Here is a 27,680-nt window from a genome sequence, read left to right on the forward strand (position 1 = left end):
GAAGGATCATTATGTTCTCAAGACATCACAAATATCAAAGCCAGTTTGTAAAACCATACTTTAACAGCAATTAGAGAACATCTATGCTTTCTTCCAGTCATCCCCCCCAAACAGATACATTTTATATAGTCATATGTAAGAAGTTAGCCACCAATGTGGTACTGTGAAATATATATTTGGTCTTTATTATTGTTCTGTACCCAACAATTCAATATCCTTAGACTCTTCAAAGTGATATCCTTTTCGTGTGCTAATGAACTGATTTATGGTTGTAACCTTTCAGAAGCTTCAGAAAAGATCTAGACAGTACTTGAGGATTGACATTCAACCATACTGCCCAACCTCCAAGAAAGAGAACTGAAGCCTAAATGATCTAATTAATCATGATTACTTAAAGGGGAAGGGGCAGAAAGGATTGGTTTGGAGATTCCAGATAGGTGGAAGAAACGTTTCTAGGGGTAATTCCTTCTGAAGGCATGGAGTTTTTTTGCTCCTTCTCTGACATACAATTTTCCTCTGTAGTTCAAACTGGTTTGAATTCTGTGACTCTGGCAAATTAATTGTGGTGACTGTACCTTATAGTTGGTGGGTAAAATAACTGAATTTGGGACTGACATCTAAAAGGGAGAATTGTGGAGATCTGAATGGAAGTAAATAAAGAGCACCAACTGTTGTCTGCTGCAGATCTGACTGATTTCTGTGTGGAAAATCTACATATTTATTTACAGCAATCTGCATTGGTTGTCAAGTGAGATTATAGGAGAAAACGAATTTATTATTCCTGATAACTTAGAGGAAATGAAAGCCACTTTGATTATAGACATTAAATACTATTAAGAAAATAGCACAAGGGCTGGAGAGATGCCTTATCAGTTAAGAGCACTGACTGCTCCTACAGAGGTCCTGAGTTCAATTCCCAGCAATCACATGGTGGCTCACAACCATCTGTAATGGGATCCAATATCCTCTTCTAGTGTGTCTGACGATGGTGACAGTGTACTCGTATAAATAAATAAATCTTATAAAGAAGATAGCACAAAAAAAGTTAAATAAAGGTCACTGTTAACCCACTCTTGAAAAAGTTATACACAGATGAGGTGTTGAGGGGTGGGAGAGATGGCTGAGTGGTAAAAGGCACTTATTCTTGTAGAGAAATCTAGGTCTGGTTCCTCAAACCATGTGGTGGCTCACAACTGGCTGTAATTCCTGTTCCAGGGGATCTGGTGCCCTACTCTAGCCTCCTTGTGCACCAGGCATGTACATTTACATACATGTAAACAAAACACTTCTACAAATAAAAGATACACAAACACACATATAGAGAGAGAGATAGACATTATGGCTGAGTGTAGTGGTGCAGCCTTTAATCCAAGCACTTGGGAGGCAGAGGCAGGTCTACAAAGTGAGTTCAAGGATACTCAGAGCTACACAGTGAAACCCTATTTCAAAAAAAGAAAGAAAGAAAAAAACAGAAAAATAAAAAAAGACTTCGTGATCTTAATATCAGAAAAGAAAATAAAAGGCATGATAGTAATTTTTAAATTTTCAACAATGGATAATTTTATACAGTAGGCCATACAGCACCCTTGGGAATGCATTAGACAGTAGGTCTCAGACCTACGCCAGACCAAAAGATCAGATCTCCAGATGATTCATAAGTCTACAGAGATATTGTTCAGGATGTTAAAGAAGAAGTGCATCTCTCTCTTTGGGACTCAGGTATATTACTACTAGAGAGGCAAGTCGGGAGGATATCACAAGCTTGAGGCTAGCCAGAGCTACATCAGGAAATAGTCCCAGAGAACAAACAAGAGACCCACACACACCCGTATGTGGACGTCAGTGTTCTGAAGGCAAGCATTCTGATTTACTTTCTCTCTGTGCTGGAGATTGATGCCTTATGCATGATAAGTATAGGGGAGACTTTTAATTTAACCACCATATGTTATATTGGCATCTTGTCATTAAAAGGTGCAAATTATATCTTAAAAGACTATCAATACAATTTATATTTTAGCTCAGTGGCCATTAAGAGGCAATTAACTTCTTTCCACACCATTCTTGGGAACGTTATAATTGCACTACTCTGTACAGTGACTACATTACAGTTTGAAGACAAATTATCTTCCAAAACATTTTTAGGTATTTAATTTTCTGTTAGACCACTGAGAGCCCTGAGGTGGGATAAGAGGCCATTTCACAGCAGGGGATTATGATTTGCCTCCTGCACTAGCAGGGGATGGTTTTGCCAGCTGCAGATAGTTTCTTCAAGTGTGTGGTATTTGGAATTCTGAGAACTTTTGAGAGGGTGTAAATTTGAGATCCCTGAGGTGGGTGGAGTTTTCTTAGGAGGCTGCTGCTGGTTCCTGCTGCTGCAGTTTGTCAGGTGGCCATGAGCAAAGAGGAGAAGAAGAAATTAGTTTCCTGATGTCATAGGTTGGATTTGCCCCAAGGAACTCAAGTCCTTAATCAGCAGGAAGTAGTCTAACGAGGTCTGTGCACCCTTTCCCCTCTAACCTTTCTCTCCTATTTAGTGTTGGGAAGTTGAAAGGGACTAGAGTAGAATAAGGGTTGGGAGGATGGTAGATATAAGAACCCAATAAAGTAGACAAAAGAAAAAAAATACACCAACTGTCTAGTTATGTGATGTTTTTATTTAAGTTAGTTAGAATAAAGTCATTTTATTTTTAAAATAAATGAAAAGATTGAGCTTTATACAAGTGAAGAATATTTAGTCCAAACCTGATGATTAACTTAAAAGGAAACATGAAACATGTCTTTTATTTATTAGGAATGATTTCAGAGCTATTTTAAAGTGACAAAAAAAAAATGAAATTACCTAAATCCTATCAGAAACTTCAAAGGACTAATCTAATTTGTGTCCTAAGATTTATTCCAAATCTTCCATTACAGGTAAATTTGCTACATTTAATTTTAATAATTTAACTCCCTGTTTTTGCCTAGGGACTTGCCACCCTAAATACCCCCATCTCCTCTAAATCCCCATTTCTTCTGAAGTATATGTATTTTTAATTTTTCCTGTTTTAATCCTCCTTTGTTTTAGTCTTTATAGAGATAGAACACAGATAAAAGATAATAGAGTGCCCTGTTTCATGTTTCCTTTTAAATTAATCATCAAGTTTGGGCTATACAATAGAAGTATATTCTTCACTTGTAAAAGCTCAATCTACCTACCTATTTATATGAAATTTATTCATATATTAGTGATTGTTTATTTAAATTTATCTTTAAAATAAATTTATTTACTTTAAAAATAAAGTCACCTTATTCTAATTTTAGCCTTTCAGCTATTTCTAATACTAATTAATGAATGAGTTACTATTCAAAAGATTTAGGAGAACATGAAAGAAATCAAATGGTGACAGTCTTAATCACTCTGGTTAAAATTAATAGATAACTCTAAATTATTTAAAAAAATCAGACCCCCTATATAGCTTCTTACCACTAGCCAAGTTAGACAAATGTAAGCTTTTATCACAAAAATCACAGTGACTACAAAATAAAAATATCACAGTGAAATATTTCAAATTTAATTTTGGCCACATTTGAACTTAGAAAATAGGGAATGCTTTATAATAATCTTGTTTCACTAAGCAGCTTAAACTTTCAAATCCCATAGAAAACTTTCTTGTACTGATAATAGCTGCTTAAAAAGCCACTTCATACAGATCCTTATGCTTTAAAGATGTAAAAATGGCCGACCATGTTTTAGCAAAGAAATGCAATTTGCAGGGCAAATTACTACAGGCAGGCCTGGAAGAGGAGGGTGTGCAAGGCAAAAGACAAAACAGTTTCGTGGACGACAATTTAGAATATTTACCATTTCTTCCTGTACTCAGAACACCTGAGTATGATGAGACAAATTACAATAACTCCAACAACTGCAAGAAAAGGGAAATAAACAGCATGGGACTCAGAGTCGTTAAGGCCTAGATGAAGTGTTAAGGCCTAGCCAGGGAGAAAGTTGGGGCCTCTAACAGTTACTTGGTTAGCCTGCCACTATAAGGAAACTTTCTCATATGTTTCTGCTGTTACTAGGAAACTTTCTAATGCCAAGATTGAGTACATATTCTATTATGTTCTGTGCCCTTGGAAACCAATTATGCTAAAAGTCAATAGAACTGTTTTGTATAACTACCTACAATAAGCTTGGACCCAAACCAACCACTCAACAGCACTTCCTGCACCTGTGTATAAACATTTATGGTAAAAGCTGCCCATGGGATAGACCCCCCAACATAAGAGAGACATGTGCACCAATATAAGAAACTATTTCCCGAGACCTCCCTGGGAACTGACGTCCTACAGAAAGAGACATGTGTGTGGTTGACTGACATCCTGGTTAGCAAGTTAAGACACGGCTGTTAGACAAGTCCCATCCTGGTGGACAAGTAAAGACATGAATTTTAGACAAGGCAAGTCCCCTGCCACAGTTGAATACCCCAACCAATGGGAGCAGGATAAATGTATAACAAAGACATGTTGCTAAAGCAATCCCCTATCCCTAAATCCTAATTGATGAAATAACTTGGCACAGATATTTGTGGGCTTGGGGTTTAAAAACCCTGTCGGATCTTAACTCAGGTCATGGTTCAGTTCCTGAATCTGGTCATGGCCCTGGTCAACTAGCCCTGGGGTGCATGCTGAATAAACTATCCCTTTCTGACTGGATCAGTGTTTGTATGGTTTGTAAGGCAGTTACTGGACCCCATCAAGAATGACTGCCGAGACTCAAAATCTAAGCAAAAGAAATAAATCAGTGATAATCCAGTGGTAAGGAGTTATAGATTTAGATTCCATCTAGAATCTTTATTCTTAAATCCAATTCCCTGAAATCACAGACCACAGTAAGGAAGAAGAGATCTCTGGGTTAATTTAAAGAATTATCAAGAGCATAGTGAGGATGAACATTCATAGTGTGCCAGCTTCAGAAGGCCCGAACTGCTTACAGGCTACTTCTGAACAGACATACAGAATATGAAATAAAGTAAGTTAACAAAGGGTAATACATAAACGGCCAGGTTTTTCTAAGTTAGCTAATTTCAAGTTTAAAAGCTACACAAGCCAAAGCAAAACAACAACAACAAAAAAATTTTTTTTTAAAGTGCTGCTTTACAGTAACAGATTTAAGCAGTGAAAAGTTTGGGATACTCACCTGAAGTAACAACAATCAAAGCAATGATCCATGCATCTAGAGAAAAAAGAAGCCAAACATTTAGAAGTTTCTAGATTGGTTCAGATAATCCACACTTACGAGAACACAATCACTAATGTGCCCAAGTCATTTATATCAAAGAATAGTCATAAGCCCATTTCCAGGTTTTGGGTCCCAACTTGTGAAATTCAATTTTCAATATTACTTCTTTTCTTATTCCATCAGTTTAGTAAAAAAATATTAAAGAACAATTAGGATTCAGTGATAGAGGAAATTCATTATGCAATATACTATCTTCTTGTGTTTGGTTTGGTTCAGTATGCATTCTGCAATTTCTTATAATTTTAAAAAGAAATCCATTTTTCTCAAAAAGTGGATCTGTACAATGTTATAAATAAATTTCAGTCAATTAATTAAACAGATACTATTTGCAGTTCTTACAAATAATAATCTTATCAGGGCCCCGTCTTCCTCTCTATGCCCTCATCCCACCTTGCAAATGAAAACAAAATCCTAAATACCAAAAGCCTTCCCTTCTCAACGTGTAACCTAAGAGGTAGCTCAGTAGCAGAGCATTTATGTGTCATGCTCAAGAAATGTCTGCAAACATTGATAAGTCATCCAGAGAAACTTCATAATTGACTGACTGGCTGTGCTGGTTTTCTTTCTAGTGATGAGATCAAATACTCTGGCCAAAGGCAACATAGAGAAGGAAGGAATTGGTCTGGGTTATAGTTCACTCAGGGAAGTCAAGGCAAGAACGAAGACAGGAAGACAGGCCTGTCAGCTATTCCATGGTACATTACCTTTTTAACCAGGAAACTCACAGTTAAGGGAATACAGCAGAAACCATGAAGAAAGGTTATTGCTGACTTGATAGAAGGTTCATGCTCAGCTCGCTTTCTTAGGTTTTGTTTTGTTTTGTTGTTTGTTTGTTTGTTTGTTTGTTTGTTTTTGAGGAACTAGCTCTGTAGACCTGGCTGGCCTCAAGCTTATGAAGATTCAGGAATTAAAGCTTGGCCTCGAATTTACAGAGATTCACCTGACTCTGCCTCCAGAATGCTGGGATTAAAGGTGTGTACTCCCACCGCCCGGCTTTAGCTAGCTTTCCTAAACAGAATACAACCATCAGCCTAGGGAAAGGTTCTGTCCATCGTGGGCTGAGCTCTCCTACACAAATCAACAATCAAGACAACGCCCTTTCCCCAGGCCTGCAGGCCAATCTTGATCTAGGCAATCCCTAAATTGACACTGCCTTTTCAGGTGACTCTAGGCTGTATCAAATTAACAGTCGATGCTAATTAGGTCACCAGAGAACATTAAATTCTACAAAATTGTAAATTTTGAAAGTATGTCTAGTAATGGATTTGATTCTAAAGTTGCATAATTTTTATTAAATTGCTGTCAGTCAAAGAATGAAATGTTATAGTCTGAATTCTGCTCTCACAGTTATCACATGTTTAACAGTTTAAGAAAGCACTGGGTTTACACTGGGTTTACGGGCATAGTCATACATAGCGACCAAACTCTGAAGCTAAAGCATACATAGAAAGTTCCCAAATTGTAATGGTTTGACCCAATGATCTTCATTTTACATTGGTACGATACTGATGCATATTCAGCAAAAAACAGTGCTGAACTTTGAATTTTGACCTTTGCCTGTGTTAGCAATACGACATAAGGCTCTTAGATTTTGGTAGCACAGGGAAGCCAGGACCACATGAGTGAAATCAGAACTCTGACCATGTTACCCCCTCTGATAATCTTCAGATATGCTAAGTGCACTTTCAACTCAGGATATTCCATTTACCATGGGTTTATCAGACGTACTCTCCCATGCAGATAGAAACACAATTTTATAAAAAAAAAAAAAAAAAGCCAAAAATAATTTTTAAGAGTAATCATTGCTAATCTAATCTAATAAATAAAATGCAGCAGATTTTTGTTTTGTCATAACTTTTTAAATTTCATTGAACTTTAACTGTTGTAACTATACTTGGTTTTGTTTAATGTATATTGTATAAACTGAAGTCTACATAAGTTATTTTAAGCCAGTCTTACAGAAAATAAAGCTAATCCAACTCATAGCACTTTAAGGCCTGTGTACATCAGACACCAACAGGAAGAGACCCACATGGAAGGCAAGTTGTGTTGTAGGCTCTTTAACACGAGCTGACTGACTTCCTATTGAGGCCTTCTATAAACTGTACTTTACCTACATGCCACTCTGCATGGTAGGACTGATTTGTCATGGTGTCAGCCCAAAGTTAGTAATCTCAACTTTTAACGATCACTACTGACAAGAGAGGCTGTTTCTTTAACTGCTCATGATATTTCCATGTAAATTATTAAGGTGTCATATTTCAGGGGTGTAAGTAATTGAAATTTACCGAATTCTTGGCCAAATATTCCTTCACGGGGACTAGGATATCCTAGAGAAAGAAAAAAAGGAAAGAAAAGCGAGTTAAGTAAAATAAAACAAAAAAGAAATAGAAGTCAAAATCCTTTCAATTTCTGCTTATTTTTACCTATGTATAAAGACTCCTAAATTTTCATTTTCCTTAAATATTTTGTATTTTGAGTAGCATCATCAGATCCTAGTTTCATGTTTTCATTATTAGCTTTCTTCATGACCAGTAATAATCCCTATAGTGATATTATATAGTGATATATATATACATATATATATAGTTCCTTTTTATATATAGTTTCCTCTCAAAATTGGTCTGTAAATTTCATAAGATTCTAATTAAAATTAAAAATACTGAGTGGGCTCAATAAATACTTTAGTTATTAACCTGAAATGGAAGAAAACTTTCTCAACAAAATAAATCCCAAATAAAAATAGCCCACAGTAAATTTTATCAATAATGAAAAGCTGAAAACTTTCCCTCTAAAATCAGGAACAAGACTGGGTACCCGTGTTTGCCACTTATAGTCAATATAGTGCTAAAATCTAACCAAAGCAATTAGGTAAGAAAAACAAAAGAAAATGGTTACAAGTTAGAAAGGGATACATTAAAGTATATGTTTGAAAGTGATGTCATCCTGTGCAGCTGGAGTTGAATCGGGGCCTATGGTAGCCTATCACTGTACAACTTTGCTTCAGCCCCAGCCATGACATGTGCTTCTGTGTAGACAGTCTCCCACAGAACTAATGAGTTCAGCAAAGCTGGGGAATAGAAGACCAGCACACCAAGAACAATGACTACCTTGAAAAGGAAATGGTAACAACTATCCTGGAAATAGCATTTAAAAAGGTAAAAATCTAGAAATAATCCCAAGGCAGTATAAGACTTACACAGAGAAATTGACAAACCTTTGCTGTAAAAGATTAAAAAGATAAATGCATGGAAACTCATGGCTGTAGTTTGCGTGCAAAGCATCCACAAAGAGCTCATGTGTTGAAGACTTGGTACTCAACTGATAGACCCAGCCACTGAAAATGGTGGTGTTTTGTGCACTCTGGTTAAATTAGTAGAATCCAGTGCTAGATCTATAACTTGATGGCAGCATTAATAAGTGGTAACAATTAGGAAGCAGGCCCAGCTGGAGGACACAGGCCTCTGAAGGCTACACGTGGTCTGCTTCTCCCTGATTTTAGCGATTAGATGAGCAGACTCTGCCACACACGCCCATCACTGTGTTCTGCCTCACCCTAGGTCCACAGCGGTGGTGTTAGCAGAATATAGAGAAAAACCTCTGAAACTGTGAAAATACATCTTTTTTTTTCCTTTTAAATTGTTTCTCATAGAGTTCTGTCATAACAACAACAAAACTAATACAGACATCTTGTATTTACTAGACAAAAATATTTACTTATTTAATACTTATAAAATCATTTAACACTCAGTTTACAGAGTCAAGGTAACCCTCGTTAAAATTGTGATGATGCTTTCTTTCTGCAGAAGTAGAAAAATCTATCCTAAATCAGTAGAAAATCTGAAGAACACAAAGTTGAGAGAATTCATACTTATTAAAACAGTATGGTATTGAGATAAAGTGAGGCATTACAGACCTATGGAATGGAATAGAACTCAAAAAATAAACATGCATACACATTTAAGGTGATTTTAAACAAGGATGCACAAGAACAGTCATTGGGAAAGGGTAGTCTCTTCACCAGTTGGTGTTGGGAAATTAGATATTTTCAGCTAAAAGAATGAGGCTAGAGCTTTAGAATAAAAAGCTTAGATTGCTCAAATTATTAAAGAGAATGTCGAAAACTATAAAACTTTTAGAAGAAAATATGGGGAAACACTTTATGATTTTAGGTCTGACTGATATTCTGAGTGTGACACAAAGTATAGGCAATATAAGAGCAAAGCAGATAATTGAATTTCATCAAAATGAAAAGTTTTGTGCACTAAAGGGAACTAACAGACGAAAAAGAAACGCACAGAACGAGAGGAAATGTTTGTGAATTGGATATTTGACAAGCTATTTATAGAAAATAAAAGTTATTCTTAAAACTTAGCAACAGCATTATCAAAATCGAAAAGCCCAAAGACTTGAATAGATATTTCTCAGAAGGATATACATGGTGACCAACAAGCTCGTGATAAGATGCTCAATACTTCACTAATATTAGGGAAATAGAAGTAAAACTAATGACACCCAATCAAGCACTGTGGCTTGAATGCTTGTTTTCTTCAATACGCAGAAATTCCTGCCAAGAGGATGAGGGCACACATGTGCCATTACCTAGGTACTGGGTTCACTATTGCGCCAGTCTGTCATGTTGCACAGACCCCTCCCTACCTCTCTTTACCCTTCTCTCATGTTGTGCTGTAGCCAGAAGACATTTCCAAAGAGCCTTTTGACATTCATATCTCCCTGAGTCCAGACCATGGAAGGGAAGTTTCTGTCCATTAAAAACCATCATCTGTGATATTCTGTTATAGCAACACAAAACAAACAGATGGCTCTTGTTATAAAAACAAAATAAAATGTAACAAAAGACCAGCACAAGTAACAGTGAAGATGTGGGAAATCTGGACCTTTTGTTCACTGCTAGGAAGAATATAAAATCATGTAGCTGCTGTGGAAGACTGCACAACATTTCTTCAAAAAATGAAATTGAATCACCTTATGACCTAGAAGTTCTGCTCCTAGATGTACGCTAGAAAAATTAAAAGTGGAAACTTTGAAGAGGTGACTAACTCCATGTTCAAAACAACACTGTTAGCTAGGAGGTGTGCATAACCAACCTTAGTTTATCAACAGATGACCAGATAAGCAAAGTGTGACAATGTACACAGTGGATTATTACTCAGACATGAAGAGAGTTCTAGCACCAGATGAAAGTTACATGGATTGCAACATAGTTTTAAAAGGATTTAGCTATATGAAGTAAGCAAGACATAAAAGGACAAATGCTGTATGATCTAGTTGTAGGGAGTACTTAGACATTATAAGGGGAAACAAAGAGAGCAGTGTTCAAGCAGGTGCTGGGAGCAAGAGGGAAGGAAGTCATTGTTTACAGTGGAAATTTCAGTTAGGGATGATGAAGGGGAATTGGTTTCACTAGAAAGTCAGTGTGCGTAATGCCAAAGAGTTGTCTGGTTAAATTGTAAAATTAACATAGTGATCTACAAATTTAAAAAAAAAGTCAAATATTAAAAAAATAAGAGTACTATAGTTTAAAAAGGATAAATCTGACACAGGAATGGCTAGAGTTCAAAGGAGAAAGAGGGCCATAATACCTGTGACATTATGTACAATGGAAAGGGGGCAAGCTTCTTCTCCCCAGCTGAAGAAGCTCTGCTTATCGGTCACTTACGTCTGCCCTCCTTAGTCCCTAAATGAAAATGAGGAAGGAAGAACCCTGCTACCTCTCCCTGCAAACATCATCGTATGTTTCAAACGTACCAACAATTTTGTACAACAAACTCAGATATATGTCTGAGATTATGTAATTCCACTCAGGGAAACACCAAAAGCTTTTTATTTAAAACTTAATTTTTATTTCTTAATTCGTGTGTGTGTGTGTGTGTGTGTGTGTGTGTGTGTGTGTGTGTGTGTGTGTGTGTGTGTGCATGTGTGTGCCATGTGTATTCAGGTTCCCCAGAAGGCCAGAAGAGAGTGTCAGTTCTCCTGAAGTTGGAGTTACAGGTGATTGTGAGTCACTTTACATGGGTACTGAGAATCAAACCAGGGTCCTATACAAGAGCAGTACTTGCTTTTGACCACTGAATTATCTCTCCACCCCCATCCTTACCTAAAGCTTTTTATAGAACATACGACTCATAAACATTGGTAGAACAATTAATATATAACCATCAAATCATGTAAAACTTCTGGACATACATGACCACTGGGAGAATAGTAAAGTATGATATATAAAATGCAACTATTATGAGACTAGATCTAAATAAACCCCAATCTGAGACATTAAGTGAAAGGAACAGTTCAATTGAAAATATTCAGTTTGATATAAGTTTTGCTTTAAAAAAGAAAAGATGGACTGAGGAGATAGCTCACTTGATACATAAGAGTAGTGATCTGAGGTTTTGATCCCCAGAAACCTACATGAAGATAGGCAGTCTACCTGTATTTCTAGCCTTGGAGGCTAGCTGTATTTGTGAGCTCTGGGTTTGACTGAGACATCCTGTCACAGTGAATAAGGTGGAAGAGAAATATAAAATAATCCCCAGCATCAACTTTAGACTTCCACAAGCACTTGCATATGGCTACACTTGTATGCACATACAAACAAAAAACATAGACAGACAGACAGACAGACAGACACACACACACACACACACACCATAAAATAATGAGAAAAAAAGGAAAGAAAAGATAAGGTTGATGTACAAAAACAAATAAAAAGCAACCCTAAATATAATAGTAATTAACTTTGACAACACTATTTATATAATTTAAATGTATAAAAATAAATCTATATCCAGAAGTATAGAAACCTAAAACTTTCTAGTGTAAGTAAAAATACTAGAAAAACATTCATTTCACATTAAAGGGGTTTTAATTTATAAAAAAAACTATTAAATCCAAATCAACAAAATATTTTAGAAAAAGGGGGAAAATATGAATAAATGATAAATGAGTAAATGACTTGCTGGCAAGAACCTAAAGGCAAAGGTCACTTAAGATGAGGGTTTGAAGAGTTTGATCATCACAGTGACACCTCCATCTCAAAAAAAGTTCAGCTCTATTTTTTTAAAAATTAAGAAATGAAATTAAAGCGACACCATTTTTCACCAATATCTTATAGAACTCTTAACGACATCGGTTAAGGTAAAGAACTGTCAAACCTGATTCACCGTAAACTGGAGGCTTGGTAGAATGAGAAGGCTTAGGACCTAGAAAAATAAATTGAGTCTATCAATTCACTTGACTTATTAATATAAAACTATGGATTTAATTCTAATATTAAAATTTTCAAAAAGATTAGCCGTCAAAGTAAAAAATACACATACTTCCTGTTCTCTATAATTCTCCTTCTAGGGATTTGATCTTCGAATGTTTAATCTGCATATATAATTGCACAGACGTGTACAAGAATGTTCATTATAGCTTTGTATTTACAAATACAAATCTTATAAGGTGACTAAAAGTAAATTATAAAAAGAGTTTGTTCAAGGTAAACATGCACCCTAACAAGTCAGATACCATACAAACAACATCATAATCTCTCCGCTTCCACATACTATCAGACCTACCATAGCACCACCGGTACAGGCTGCTACTGCTGCTTTCCAACGCACATCTTTCCCTAATGGACAATAAAAAGTGACTGACAATTCTACCAAGTTTTTTTAAATTATTATTTTACAGAAGGATTCATCTAGTTTCTCTTTTTATTTTTTTTTCTCACATGCCTTCAAATAAGAAACTAAATCTTTTATCAGGTGCTTACTGTCAACTCTTTCAAAAAGTCATTTCAATGTATACTCAACCAAAATATAGAAGGAAGCTGCTGGGAAGCATCAGGATCTTGTAGGAATTATAAAAATATATTCCAGAGGCTAGGCATTGTGATACCTCTAATGCCAACACTTGGAGCCAGGAAGATCTGTGTGAATTCCAGGCCAGCCTGCTCTCCATAGCCTGTTCTAGTGGAATTCTTGTCTCAAGAAAAGAAAAAAAAGGAAAAAGGCATTCTAATAATTACTGGGTGATCATGTACAACTCTCAATTCTTTGCATCCTTTAAAATGTTAAGGAGATAGAACATATTTTAAACAAGTTAGAACCAGTAATTGAGATTTACTTGAGTTCAATATCCTTGTAAGAGCAACAGGAATCCAAAGCTCATAGAAATGAAGCCAGTTTGGTTAGGCAAAGTCAAGCTAGGATGCTAGCCCTAGCTGCAGCCTACAGTCTGCCCTGCCTAATGCTCTTCTCCCTGTCTGGTTGGTGCTGCCTCTGTGTGGAACCAAGGAAGGAGCACTGAGGTGGAAATGATGGCTCCTCCCATGATAGCAACTTCTCCACGCTCAACAGCAGCTAATTAGGAATCTTCAAAAGGAACTTCTATTTCATTTCAGTAGTAGATATTTCCTAGCTTTCAGTTGCTAAGAAATCCAGTTTCTGTTGTCAAAACTAGCTGAAAAAGACAAAAAAATAAAAAATAAAAAAATAAATAAAAATTTTAAGTAGGTAAGGGGAGTGGGAAGGAAATGGAAAATGTAGGTCTTATTCTGGAGGCAGAAGAAATTTCTATCTATATGCACTACTTAGAAAGAACTGAAAAGCTGGGCATGTTGCATGCTTGTAATTCTAGCAATGAAGAGACTGAAGGAGTCTCGTGACTTTGAGGCCAGCTTGGGCTTCATGACAAGACCCCAAACAGACTAACAAGACTCCCACCCCTTAACTGATTACAGTTCAGAAACTGAAACATCACCTAAGTCTAACATGATAATGATCAAAAGTATAAGCAAATCACTTGAAAAAAAAAAAAGAATAAAGTAGCAAAGCTTAGTACAGAAAACACCAACATACAGAAGCCAAGAACCTCCCTTTTCATTAAGATTGATTCAAACCAAACCAAGATTGGTAGCTAACTGTAGGCACTTCCTGCACACCAGGCACTGCGTAAGTCCTTTAAAGCCATCCCACTCATGTCTTGAGCCCAATAAGAGAGGTACTATATTATTTTACACATTAAAATACACATTTAAAATCGGTATAACTTTTCTACGTTAACATTCCTATTCCTGAGTGGAGCTATAGCAAATGAAATAGAGCTACTGCATCTGACAAATGAAATGGCTGCAAATACATTAAATGTACTAAGCGATGAATAAGTAGAACTGCAGGAATTTAAAGGGTATTTGAAAAATCACCAGGAATTTAAGTTTTTTAAAATATAGACAGGGAATTATTAAATAGGAGGTATAATTGGAGAACTTGTACTGGAGGAGGTGCCACTGGAGAAAAATAACAATATGGATTGGGTCGAACACAAAGAGTTACCACTGGTACTTCCACTGGGAATTTAAAAGATCTTTTTAAGAAAATGTAAGCAAAATTGCACTAAACCTGAATAACTCAAAGTTGGAGGTTTTGTACTGAGGCAGACCACATTGGAAACCAAAACAGTCTAATTTAGACCAACCTTTCCCTATCATGAGCCCATGCCTTTCATTCTTGACTTTTATAGCAATGAAAAGTCTTAAATTTACTCTGAAAGTTTGTTGCAATCTACTTCCGATACAGAAATATTCTTTTTAAAATTTATTTTATTCATATGAGTACACTGTAGCTGTCTTCAGACACACCAGAAGAGGGCATCAGATCCCATTACAGATGGTTTTGAGCCACCATGTGGTTGCTGGGAATTGAACTCAGGACCTCTGGAAGAGCAGTAGGTGCTCTTAACCACTGAGCCATCTCTCCAGCCCCAGAAATATTCTTAAAAGAGCTTACATACTGCTATGCTCTATCTAAAAACTAAAGTTCCTAGAAAACAAAACAAAAACCAACCACAATAGCACAATTTTATACACATATGGCAGAGGCTTGAGGTGGGTACAAAACCGTTTTTCAGGTATCATAATATTTAACATCAAAGAAATAAATTTAAAAACAAGCAAGGAAAAAAAAAACGCCAGAAAAATAAAGAAGGAAAATAAGACAACCTTTGTACCTTTAAGACATTGTGGGAGAGAGGGCTCCCAAGAGCTCTTAGCACCACAGACCACCATGCTACTGCCCTCCATGTAAAATCCCTCCAAACACTCAAACAGCACTAGTGCTTGATAGGAAAATTTTTTTTCAGTTCTTGATATCTGTCTTCCATTTTGTAGCACTGGAAATGGACATTTTACCACTGAAAAGAAGAAAATCGCAAAGAATTTAATAAAAATCTGGTTTATTTTTCATATCAGTTTTCTGAAACTTTCAAAACTACAATTTAGAGTTGAACATATTTTATGTTCTAAATGTATGAGCGCATACTCTGGTTTCTCTTCAGATCGTATAAATCTTTCGCCTTTTACTAAATGTATGAGCTCTCTCAAAAGTTCACATTGAAATTCAACCCATGGCAGTACACAGGGTATTTTCCATTTTTTCATATTCCTTAAGAAGTAAAATGAGTCACAATCTATTAGACTGATTCATAATCTACAAAAAGGATTGGGAGAGGGATAAAAATTGCTAGGCTAGGCACTGTGGATATGCCAGAGTACACTGTGAGGTGAAATCGAGCTGCAGCTAAGACCAGATCATGTGGGCCTGAGCTTCTATTCCTTTCAGCCCAGAGCTTCCTTTAACAATTCTTGGAGGTTGGCTAGTAAGGTTCTCAGCTTTGGTTTATATGGAAATGGTTCACTTATTTTAAACACTCTGTCTTGGAGGGTTTCTTCCTGATGAAAGATCATAGGTTAATTATTTTGTTTTAATAGACACCATTATCTCCCAGCATCAATTAAGAGGAACCAGCTGTTTACTGTTTACTGCTTTCGTGGTTCTTTAAAGTAGCAAACTACTAAAACCTACCAAATTGCTCACTCTCTCTGTGTCTCTCTGTGTCTCTGTGTCTGTCTCTCTCTGTCTCTCAGAAACAGAGACAGACAGAGAAGGACAGAGAGACAGAAAGAGTTCACTGAGTTTCCTAGATCTGAGATGGTTTTGAATACAATTTTGGTCAATTTTTGTCAGCTTTTATTCAAGTAAATTCCAACTATATGTTGAGATGGGGTCTTATTTTGAAAGATTGCACATATGGCTCAAATGATTTCCTATATTGTTCTTTGCTTCTTTTTCCTAAGTGCCAATTACATTTATATTTTCGTACTTAATGTTCTTCACAAGTCTGTAAGCCAATTCTCTTTTTAAAAAATTCTTCATAAATTATGTTGGATTCCCACTGACCTTTCTTCAGGTTAACTAATCTTTTATTTAGTTATACAATATTTATATATTATTTAAAATATATGAATAAATATGATTACAAATTTTAGCTATATTTAGTTAGGGATGCTGGTTATAATTTGAATGTTGTGAAACACACCTTTTCAAGTACAATGGAGTTCTGAATAAAACACGTTAAGGGGCACACAGTCCACACACAGAGAAGTTCCAGCGCTCTAAACTTTCTCCAGGTCTGCTGCGACACACGCTTGCTTTCCTACTTCCACAACAGGCCAACCATTGGTCTGTTTTCTATTCCTATCATGTGAGGGGACCACCTGCCTTTCACCATTTCACTATTCACTAAGTAAAAGGAACGTGGGATCCACTTTTGGTTTTGCATAAACTAAAACTTCACTCATTTTGGTTCCTGAGTGTTAATTCATTGTTTCTATTAGCAACAGGTATTTGTCCCTCATTTCATAAGGTAAATGTGTTTCCAGTTTGGGATGTCGTAAATAATGAAGCCAAAACATCCTTAAACATGTTGTTTGCGTGTTTGCATTTAACGTGGGCTGCTGATTGTGTGGTACATGCAGTGGCTTGAATGCCAAACGGGCCAGACGCCCTCCATATTCGAGCATGAGCTGGGGAAGCTGTAGAACTGTAGAACCTCATTGGAGGAAGTGGGACCCTGGGAGTGGAATTCAAAGTTTTATAACCCTGTTCCACTTCCTGTCTGTTCTCTGTTTCTTGTTCTGCTAAGATTAGAGAAATCCTAGTCACAATGCTGTCACCAAGGAGATGCCTGTGACTATGCCCTTACCTCCACGATGCACAGTGATGAGCCAGAATGTCATCTCTTAATTTGTTTCTTATCATGTATTTTGTCACAGTGACAATAAAAGTAATACATAATATATTATCATATATATTTATTTCAGTGTATGTGTATAAAAAATTTTCAAATGTATTCTACAAAATCCTTGCTCTACTTTGTATTGTTCTTACCAGCAATGTCTCAGTTCCAACTACTCCATCTCCTTGCCAGTTCCTGGTACTGTTGTCTGTTGTGTGTGTGTGTGTGTGTGTGTGTGTGTGTGTGTGTGTGTGTGCGTGCAAGGCGTGCGTGCGTGTAAAGGCGTCTGCGTGTGTGTGTGTTATCTCAAGGTGTATTCAGGGACAGTTTTACACTCTTTGCCTTTTATTTCTCATAGCTTATTGTTCTGGGCAGGCCCTCCAGCACAGACAGTGCTGAACAGAGTGGTGAGAGTAGATTTTATTTAGCTAGATCCTTTCTTAATTAGAAAAAAATCGAGTCTTTTACCATAATGTTGACTACAGGACTTTTATAGGACATTGTTTATCAATGAAGGGATAATAATTTTTCTCCTAGTTTGCTGAGTCTTACAATGAAAAGACGATGAATTCTGTCAAATACTCTTACTTAGTTTTTGTAGTTGTTCCTCTTTTTTCATCTAAAAAAAAATGACTGTACACGGGGTTAGGGAATATATATAACTCTCAATAATGAATTGCACTAATTAACTTTGTACTGAAGCAGACTTGTAACCCTTCGTTACACCAGCAAGTCCTACTTGGTTATGAGAGACTTCTCTCTTTAGGTACCATAAGTTTGATCTTCTCATGTCTTATTGGGCATTTTAGTGCTATATTTTAAGGATGTTGCTGCTAATTTTATTATATCATTTATAATTTTTGGTCTCAGGAAAGTGCTGTTAACTATAGATTTTATTTCTCTAGAGATAAGGACTCTTTAGGTTATCTTTATTTCCAGTGAAGTTGGTATCTTGTGTCTTCAAGAAATGTCAGTTTCATTTAGGTTGTCAAACTGATGGCCATGAAACTATGTGTAATATCATCTTTAAACGTCTGAAGGATCGGGGTTGGGGATTTAGCTCAGTGGTAGAACGCTTGCCTAGCAAGCACAAGGCCCTGGGTTCGGTCCCCAGCTCCGAAAAAAAGAAAAGAAAAAAAAAAAAAAACATCTGAAGGATCTTTAGTGATGTCCTCCTTTTTATTCTTAATATTGCAACACACACACACACACACACACACACACACACACACACACACACACGCCAATCTGATATAGGTTTTTCTGCTTTATCCAATTTCTCTAAAACTTAGATGTTGGGTTTGATTACTTTTCTTGTTCTCTTCTCCCTATTCTGTTTCTGTGATATCTGTCTATTTTATCACTTTCTTGCAACTTGATATTCAGTTTAATATGCTGTTTAGATATTACAATGGAAGACTAGGAATAGGTCTGTCCCTAGGTCCTTGGTTTACACTTTTTCTTTTTGTAAAGCAAACATATTGTACTAGGAACTAATACTTCAGATGAACCCTGGCAAATTCTGACGTTCTGAGATGTTGTTTTCATTTTTATGGATTTCACATACTTCCCAGTTTTCCTTCTGACTTCTTTACCAATAGATATTTAGAAGTATATTTTATATAATTTTCAAATGTTGTAGATTTCTTTACTGACTTCTACTTTTACTTCTTGAGATTAGATAATGTACTTTCGGTTACTAGATTTTTATATTTGTTGAGGATTCTATTAGTCATCAGGCATAGATAGACACCTTTAATTCTAGCACTTGAGAAGCAGAAGTAGGAGGATCTCTATCAGTTCTAGGCTAGCCAGGGTTACACCGTGAGATCTTATATCAAAAGAACAAAAACCACCAACACAAAACAAGAATGTCTTAGCACCTAGACTTATTTTCCTTGCAGACGTGGATGAATAAACTTTTGCTATGGTTCGGTGCTATCTATCTCTCTTTCAAGACAAAGTGTCTCCATGTTTTTAGTAATCTTAAACATTTTAGAATTAAAACAAAACAAAATGATATAAAATCCAAACATTTTTGTCCAGATTTTACAATTCTTTCAGCGAGGGGGGCAGCTGATTATCATCCACTCCACCACCTTCCTGTAACACAAGAGAACACTTTCTTATCAGTGTTATCCAGCCAGTATATACTGAGTTTTTGGTTCTTTCAAAACAATATCCTACCTCATGGCTACGGGTAGTAGTTCACACACCACAAAATGAGAACAGCGTAACTAGAATTATTTTTTTATTTAACTTAAAAGCCTTAAAATTAAATTAGAACATAGTTCATAAGAGGAGGAAGTGCATATGCTGGCTATGTTTACTTTTAGGTAAAACTATTTACAAATGAAGAAAAGATGATTACCTTTACACTCCGGAGGGTTGCTACTCCAGGTGTTATGGCCAGCACAGAATAGCATGCTCGGTCCAACAAGGGAAAACTTATCTGGCCCTGGGTTAGGATCACAACTGTAAATTACTGCTTCATGGTATTTGAATACTTTTATATCAGTAAAGGTGTGTGTTCCATTTTTTATTTTTGGAGGTGGTAAACAATAGACTTCTTTATAAAAAGGAAAAAAAAGGGAAAAAGAAAATTAAAAGATAAGTTTTTACTCACTATAGTATTAGAAAGTTCTATAAATTATTGTAAACAAATTCATTGATACTGGATTTCTATAAGTTATTTATGACCTCCATTTTCATCTAGAAGAGAGTTTCTATGATAAAATCCAGCACCCCAAGTTTAAACCATTAAGAAATGATCTTTTCAGACAAATATTCATGTTCCTGAGGGAAAACACAAAGTTTATTTGTTGGACCATGCTAAATTTTGTGCTACTCTATAGAAAACATGATGATCAACTGATGAAACACTGTAATGTAAAAAACTTACACTGAATACTGATGAGAAATGTGTGTTAAGGGACAGCTACACTCGTTTACTGTGCTGGCACTCACACTCATACTTAGCATATCACTTATCATTTTCTCCTCACAGTACAATAAGGTTTTGCAGAAGCTACAGATTTTGATAATCAAGTGTATTAACTCCGAATGTCTTCCTCTAAGCCAAAAACTGAAGAGATTACAAAACTATAAAGCACAGTCCCTACCCTCACTTTTTAAAATTTCAATAAAAATGTGTGTTTATTGTCCTTAAAACAAAATAATTGTATTAAAACATCTTCAACACGATTAATGTCAATAGGTATAACCACAGAGAAAAGTGTTTTAGGTACTTATCAATCTAAAAATCGTAATAGGGTCTTTAGGCCAAAATGGTTGAGAACTCATAATCTAAATTTTAAAAAGAGGATTTACTTACTTTTACAACTTGGGGGATGGCCATTCCAGAATGCATCACCGTTGCCATTAAGCTCACACTGTAGAATTGACATACCAACCATGTAATAACTAGATGAACAAAGAAAGAGTTACTCTTTTCTTTGGTAGCTGGTAAGGTGTACACAAGAGTGAAGGACAGTTTTAAATAGTTTTTTCCCCTTAATATAGTAGTTTGAGGAGTAGGGTTTTTTTTTAAGGTAAAATGAAAGTATTAAATAAATCGAAATAAACTTTAATTAAATGAAGGGTTTGTCTGTGAACACACAGTCATATCTAGGAACATCTGATATGTTATCTCCTACAGTCATATTAATATGCTTCTGTGCCTTAGCTTATCTGTCCTGCTCTGGGAGGATGAAGCAGAGGAGAAATGATTCCTTAGGAAGGACTGTCTGAGCTCCAGTTCTAGCTCTGTGACTGATGGCCACTTAACCTTCAGCAAACCATTTAAAGTTTCTTTTGTTCCTCAACTAGAAACATACAAATAGCTAGGTGTGGTGGCACACAAGTTTAATTCCAGAACCCAGGAGGTGGAGAGGCATGCATGTTTCTGTGAGTTCAAAGCCAGTTTAGTCTACACAGCAAGCTCCAGGCCTACATAGTGAGACCCTGTCTCAAAAAAAAAAAAAATCAAACATTCATAGGACGGTTCAAGAATATTAGATAAATTAGAGTCTGGTACAGAGCAAGTAGAAATAATGCTATCTCTTACTAATTTCATGATCATAATGTCTTTCCAGAAACAGCTCAGGATTAATCCTATCAAGTCTTCCCATGATTTAAATCCACTTCTGGACCCTCATGTCACCACTATGAAGTATTCTTATCTGGTATTCTTTGTTATTTTGCTCAATAGCTTTTTTGTATCTACTGGGTTTCTCAACAAGATCACTGTCTTTAAGAAAGATTTATGGCCTGAATGTTTGATTCCCTAAAAGTGCCTAGGAAATTTCCTCCATATAGCTTTAACTGAATGTGTTTCTATGTGACAGTTAAAAAATTATCAATGTAACTCAGTTTACAGTCATAGCCTACTTTCCCCAAGACTCATAATTACTTCTGAGAGAGCCTTAGGAAATAAAGACTTACGTGGTGGCTAAGGCCTCCTTTTTAGACACTTCAGGTAAGTAGTTGGAAAATCTTATTTTCCAACTGAAATTTCCTGTCACATGGTGGTTAAGATGATCAGTAATTTTTGACTTGTTACTATCTTCCAGAATTCTCCTTTGGTTAGCAATTCTACCTCAATTTCATGATAGCCTCATTTCAACCTTGAGTTGGCAGTGGATATTCCTGACTGTGAAGGATAGGGTCACCATAACTACCCACCCTCTTTGGATCTGTATCCCAGACTGGCCTGGAACTCAGTGTGTGTCCCAGACTGTGCTCAAACTCATGGACATCCACCTGCCTCATCCTGAGTGCTGGAATTACAAGTCTGAATCATTACCCCTGGAAGATTTCCCCACTCGTAATGTTTATCATAGACTTATTGTTAGATATAGTAAATATTATACAGACTTGTTTTCCTCAAATTTATTTATTTATTAAATATCCCTCCTATCTTCATAAAGTATCCAAATATTGGGTGTGCTTTGAGGTTGGCTAGAAGTACAACTTGTCATATAGAAGCAAAATTAAAGTATATTCATTTGAATGCTTAAAAAGAGAAGTAAAACAATGGAATCAGGAGCAACTCACCCATTCATACAAGTATATTTAACTCGAGCACCCCATGAAAATCTACCATCTATGTAGTGTACTTTGCCAAACGAAGGGTCCTGTAACATAGTACATTGAACTTCTAGAAGAAAATAACAATAAAAATGTTAACCCAGCTCCAATGCCAGTTGGACTTGAATAAAAGTCAAAATCCTATGAGGTTCTTTTGATTTGCGGATTATTTAATGCTTACATTATAAGAGTGTGGTGGTTTGAATAAGGTGCCCTTCATAAACGTATTTGAATAGTGGGTCCCCCGATGATGGCTATGTAAGGACGATTAGGAAGTGCAGCCTTGCTGGAAGAAGAATGTCACTGGAATGGGGTGTGCTTTGAGGTTTCAAAAAACTTGTTCCATTCCCAGTATACTCTCTGATCCGACTCGCCATTCTGAGACCTGAGCTCGCAGCTCTTCTGCCACCATTGTCTTGACCACCGTGATGGATCCAACCCCTGAGACCATAAGCCCAAGTAAACCTGGTCATATTGTTTATCTCAGTGTCAGAAAAGCAACTAATACAAAGGGCAAGCACAAGAGTAGCAATGAGGAAATCAACTAAATGCCAAGGGGAAAAAAGATCCCCTGTAAATTTCTCAGAGCCTGAGGGAAAAACCCTTATTTAAATCAAAGCTTTGTTTCACATAGGAAATGCATCCCTGCAATGGGGGTATATAACCCCATTCTAAACTGTCTGAAATCAGCCAATCGACAAACAAAAAGTTGAGTTTACTTACTAATACAACCATGATCTGAAATAGGGATCCATGTGTGATTTGGCTGACAGATAGCAGTCATTGGGTATGGAGACAGATATAGGTATCCTTTTTTACATGTATATTCTATTATCTCTCCAATCGCATAATGGGGTTTAGGCTTATCCTTGAGTTCCATAGCTTCAAATGATGTTGGTGGTTCACAGGCATCTAGGGACAATACAGCAAGAACATGAAGATGAAGTGTGAGTGCCACATTTTTCAACTGAAAAATGTTATTTTATACAGAAAGGACAGAAAAAGTAGAAATGTTCTCAACAGTTTCTAAGTGATTAGGGAATGCCTTTCTTTACTCAAGCAGCAGTAGCAGTGTAATAATACTGTGACTTGTTCAAAACAGCATCTATTAAATAAGCATTTATTCATAAGTAAAACAAGGAGATATGATTGATGGTTTGAGTTTTTTAAAAAGATATGAGACAATCATGTTCTTATGACTGTCATCGTAAGACATGGCTAATGAGACTATTAAGGACTATGTCTCAATTATTAGCACATATCTAGTACCCAGTACCAAAGCTGAGTGAGAGCTGTGATTGATTCTTTATTCTCTTTAAACCAAAATTCAAATTCTTCATTATCCAGGAAATTTGCTTTGATGATACATGAAAATCATATTTTCTTTGCTGTTTTCAGCCACTCTTTTAAATTTTTTTATTAGTTTAGCTATAAACATTTCTGTGTTAATGTCTTTTCCATGTCAAAATATTTATACTTTACTAGTTTATTATGGATTCATTCTGCATTACTGTTATAATTAGAAAGTGAATTCCAAATACTGTGGTTTGTATTTTCCCATAAGTACAGTCATAACAGATACCAGAAATTTATTTCTTATAACAATGGTGATAAGGATTCTTCTTTAAAAAAATTAGAAATACCAAATATTCAGCACTGTGCTAAGCATATCTTTAACTAACGACTCATCATTTAAACAGTGTTCTCCTCTGTAAGACAAGAAAGCGGAAGTATCACAAGATAGAATAACTTCTTTAGGAATCCATTCCAAGTAGGTAGCAGTCTAGGTGTCAAACTAGGCAACCTGTGTCCAGGCCATGTTGGGCACAAGTGCCAATGCAGTACCCCTTTCTAGTCCTCATCTGGGACTCCCCAGAGCAAGTGCACAGTATCCTGTGTTTAATCCTCAAGAAATTGCCTTTTATGGTGCTTGGGGACATTACAGCAGCTCTGGTTTGGACTCAAGATTACTAAGTCAAGGATCAAGTTGGATTAAATAAGGATCAAGTTGTTCCACACATTGGATAAAAACATCATTGCCTGAACTGCTCCAAAGTAGCCACTCACCTCTCATGAATCTTTAGTACTCTGCCCTTTCTCTTGTCTCTTTTGTGTCAACTAACTCACTACTGGCCAGCCTTGTCACACTTAGGAATGTCCTCAGCCCAGTTCTCTCCTCTTTATTTAGATACTTGGAGGGAACGTCTTGTGCTTCAACTCTGGAAGCAGCGCTCAGTTCCCTTTCTTTGGTCTGTCCCCTATCAGGGTATCTCAGATAGGTCACATGTGGCTGTTTAATAGCTAAAATGAAGTCTAGTCATCCTGTGGCCACAATGTCCAGCACCAACTTCTCTCAGGAACATAAGTGTACAACAAAGACACTTGCAAGGATTATACTGTCGTGATTTTAATAATGAAAAGTTATTTTAAAGATTTATACATTGGAGAAAGGAGGGGCATTTATCTTTTTTTCTCTTTCTTTTTTGTTGTTTACTAATATTTAATAACTCAGCAATTGACCGCATAAAAACCATTCCCTGCATTATAGCACACAGAGTAAAGACTGAGATACTAGAGTGTAAGCATTCACTGATCTTAGCAAGACCTAAAATAGGCCTAAGAGAGCAGATCTAACAGAAGACTACAGCTTTGTTCAGAGAAGCAGCCGCTCCTCCGAAGGAAGGAGATTAACCTCAAAATGTGACAGATTCTCTTTTGCAATCCTGATAAGCACTGTCTACTTATAAACCATTTTCCTCACAAATTGAGTTGTTCCAAAAATGAGACCTTTAATTTTCCCCACCTAGTACAATGAGTTTTCCTTTTACATTTTCAGTGTTTCACTCTATATTTTGTTTTTCAGATTTTATCTCGTTTCCCTTCATTTATGTTGCATCCTATTCATTTTATCTGGTTTTTTTTTTTATTTCAAATAACTGCAGAATCTTCTTAAACTTTTAGCTCATCCCAAACACTATTCTTCTTACAAATCCATTGGTTTCCTATTGTGCTAGTACCTGCCCCTTCTATTACTTGTGAAGTAAATTTTTATAGTGATTGATGAAAAAGCAAAGTTCTTTAAAGAACTTTTCTTCTGCAAGCAAGAATGATCTTTTCTGTGCTCCATGCCTTGGCCAAATATATTTAACGCTCTGGTACTTGAGATTTGTAAGAGTGCCAACACTAAGATAAAAACCCAAAAATTTAGAGTACCTTGTGTGAAAAAAGAAAAGATTCTTCCTATTCAGAGAGGTAGATAACAGAAAAGTCAGTTTTATAGGTGTGGTTGCAAGCTGAGAGATGGGTTGAGCTTGGTTCTGTCTACTGAGGATAGTCAGAGGTCTCTCTGGGAGGTAACATTCCAACTAAGTTTGAAGAGAAGATAGTCAAATATGTAATTTCAGGAGAAGGTTCCACATATAAGAAAAACAGTAACAAACCAGTGGTTTAAAGTGTCAGAGTTTAGATTGTTGTTTGTCCTGTCGTCGTCCCTTCCCCCCGCCCCCACTGCTCCCAGTCATTTTAAAATCCAGTCAGAGAAGCATGTTCCTTTATTCCAGAACATGTCATGTTAAGCTTTGGGTAATATTTACTTTGGTTAATATTAGCAAATATTTATAGATCATACACTGTGTATCTGCCACTAGGGATCTATCAGCACAATAGAGTGCCTGCTTACATTCCTACACATATATGTGTGTGATCAATCAATGGAAGAGGGTCACAAAAACAAGACTGGTTTGTCACTGCCTCCTAACATATCCATCCTCAGGACCAGCAGAGCCTGGAACTTAGGAGGCAAAAGTTGCTGAATGGATGCTGATAAGGAGAAATACAGAAATACAGACTACATGGACAAGATTATGTACATATCAGACACAAACATAGAGTGTTGCAAAACAGAAGAAAATGTAAGTATTGTTCTTTGTTGAATTTTATAAAGTAACCATGTACAGTATTTATTCCATGTAATGAAACACCATCCAAATGTGGTGGGATAAACCTTGAGTTTTAGTTCATGAACTAAGGTGAAAACCAGAGTGCTACTTATAATTCTTGTCTCAGGAGTGATGCTTAGACTGTTCTTTTCTACTATGACTTTATCTGTAAAGAAAGATAAACTATGTCTCAGCCATTTGGTAACAGAATCAGACACTGTCTATATTGGCTAGGAATGGACAATAATTCTGAGCAGGGAGTAAGGGTATGAGGAATATGATTAAACACACTGTATGTGAAAAGAAATCTAATAAAATTGTAAAGCCAAACAAACTAGCCACTTGTAAACAAAGCCCATACTGCCTTGGGCAACAAGGAAACAACTTATGATAAAACAGGCCAAGTGTGACGTTCCCTCCCTTCCAAACCCAGAGCGGCTTATCCACAACATAAGCAACCTGCTACTAACAGCTCTCGGTGAACACCTACCCCTCTCTCCACTCAGGCTGCCCGCCCCTTAAGTGCTGCCTACTAAGCAAGTCTGCACTTTGGGGATGGGGATTGCATGGTCTCCACAGGCTCAGCAAAACTCACACAACCCTAGGAGAACTCTACCAGGTCCTCCTGAGCTCTTCCCAGCTTCCCTTCGACACAGCCTCTCTCCTGATCCTACCAGATAAACTAGACAGCAGAAACAGAAGGGCCTCAGCGTAAATGCCCAGGGAGAAGAAAGTGTAGCTCTTCCTTCTGCGACGGGGATGCGTTGGGTCTGGCGTGAGAGGCGCCGCCGTCATGTTACCAGACTGAAAGGAAAATGGGCGTCAGGAAGCCAGAGAGCAAGTTTTGAGATAGGTGAACAGACGCAACAATCCTGAAACTAAAATGTGGTGAGCGACACAACAGGTGGGCGTGGCCAGCCGCTCCTGGCAGGCTAGTGACTCAAGGTAGTGCTAGCTAGGCCAATCGGCTGGCAGAAAGGCGGGGCCTCAGTTCAAGGGGCTGGGCCATCGGGTTGCGCTACGGCCAGGAATTTTGGGCTTCTCAACTGTTTTCCATTGTCCCACCTTGCTGTGCTCCTTCCTTATCTCCTTTTACTCCTCCCAGATCCTCTGCAGCTTTGCTGCACTCCACAGCCTGGGTGGAGTCCTCAGCGGGCAGAGCTCCTCCCAGGGCTGACTTCCTACTTATGCTATGGTTCTATAGCTACTCTAAGTGTGCTCACCAGCTGGAGCGGACCTTGGCTCACATAGACAAAGAGGCCACCTTATTCAAGAAGCGTGGAAACACTTGTTGGCCC

At 36.9% G+C, this 27,680-nt stretch overlaps 1 protein-coding gene across 1 annotated transcript; it reads right to left on the reverse strand.

Annotated features, from left to right (window-relative positions):
- Positions 1 to 969: 969 nt before the first annotated feature.
- LOC116911078 (membrane cofactor protein) lies at positions 970 to 27,469 on the reverse strand. Its single transcript, XM_032914862.1, has 11 exons — positions 27,057 to 27,469; positions 23,168 to 23,356; positions 22,412 to 22,514; positions 20,691 to 20,779; positions 19,728 to 19,925; positions 15,290 to 15,472; positions 12,451 to 12,498; positions 7,567 to 7,608; positions 5,177 to 5,212; positions 3,842 to 3,902; positions 970 to 1,439 (listed from the first exon to the last, which is right to left on the reverse strand). Exons 1-11 carry the CDS (start codon positions 27,175 to 27,177, stop codon positions 1,409 to 1,411), a joined length of 1,101 nt encoding a protein of 366 aa, XP_032770753.1. The 5' UTR covers positions 27,178 to 27,469; the 3' UTR covers positions 970 to 1,408.
- Positions 27,470 to 27,680: the final 211 nt, after the last annotated feature.

Source organism: Rattus rattus, chromosome 10 (genome assembly GCF_011064425.1).
Source record: "Rattus rattus isolate New Zealand chromosome 10, Rrattus_CSIRO_v1, whole genome shotgun sequence".
Lineage (NCBI taxonomy): Eukaryota > Metazoa > Chordata > Mammalia > Rodentia > Muridae > Rattus > Rattus rattus.

Excerpts from the sequence above, each read along its gene's own strand:
- LOC116911078 (XM_032914862.1), bottom strand. The coding sequence starts at position 27,177 with ATGACGGCGGCGCCTCTCACGCCAGACCCAACGCATCCCCGTCGCAGA. Across the intron at positions 15,473-19,727 it reads CAACCCTCCGGAGTGTAAAG|TGGTAAAATGTCCATTTCCA; the intron begins GTAATCATCTTT and ends TCTTCTTTTCAG. Across the intron at positions 1,440-3,841 it reads TCTGAGTACAGGAAGAAATG|GGTTTCACTGTGTAGCTCTG; the intron begins GTAAATATTCTA and ends TTTTTGAAATAG.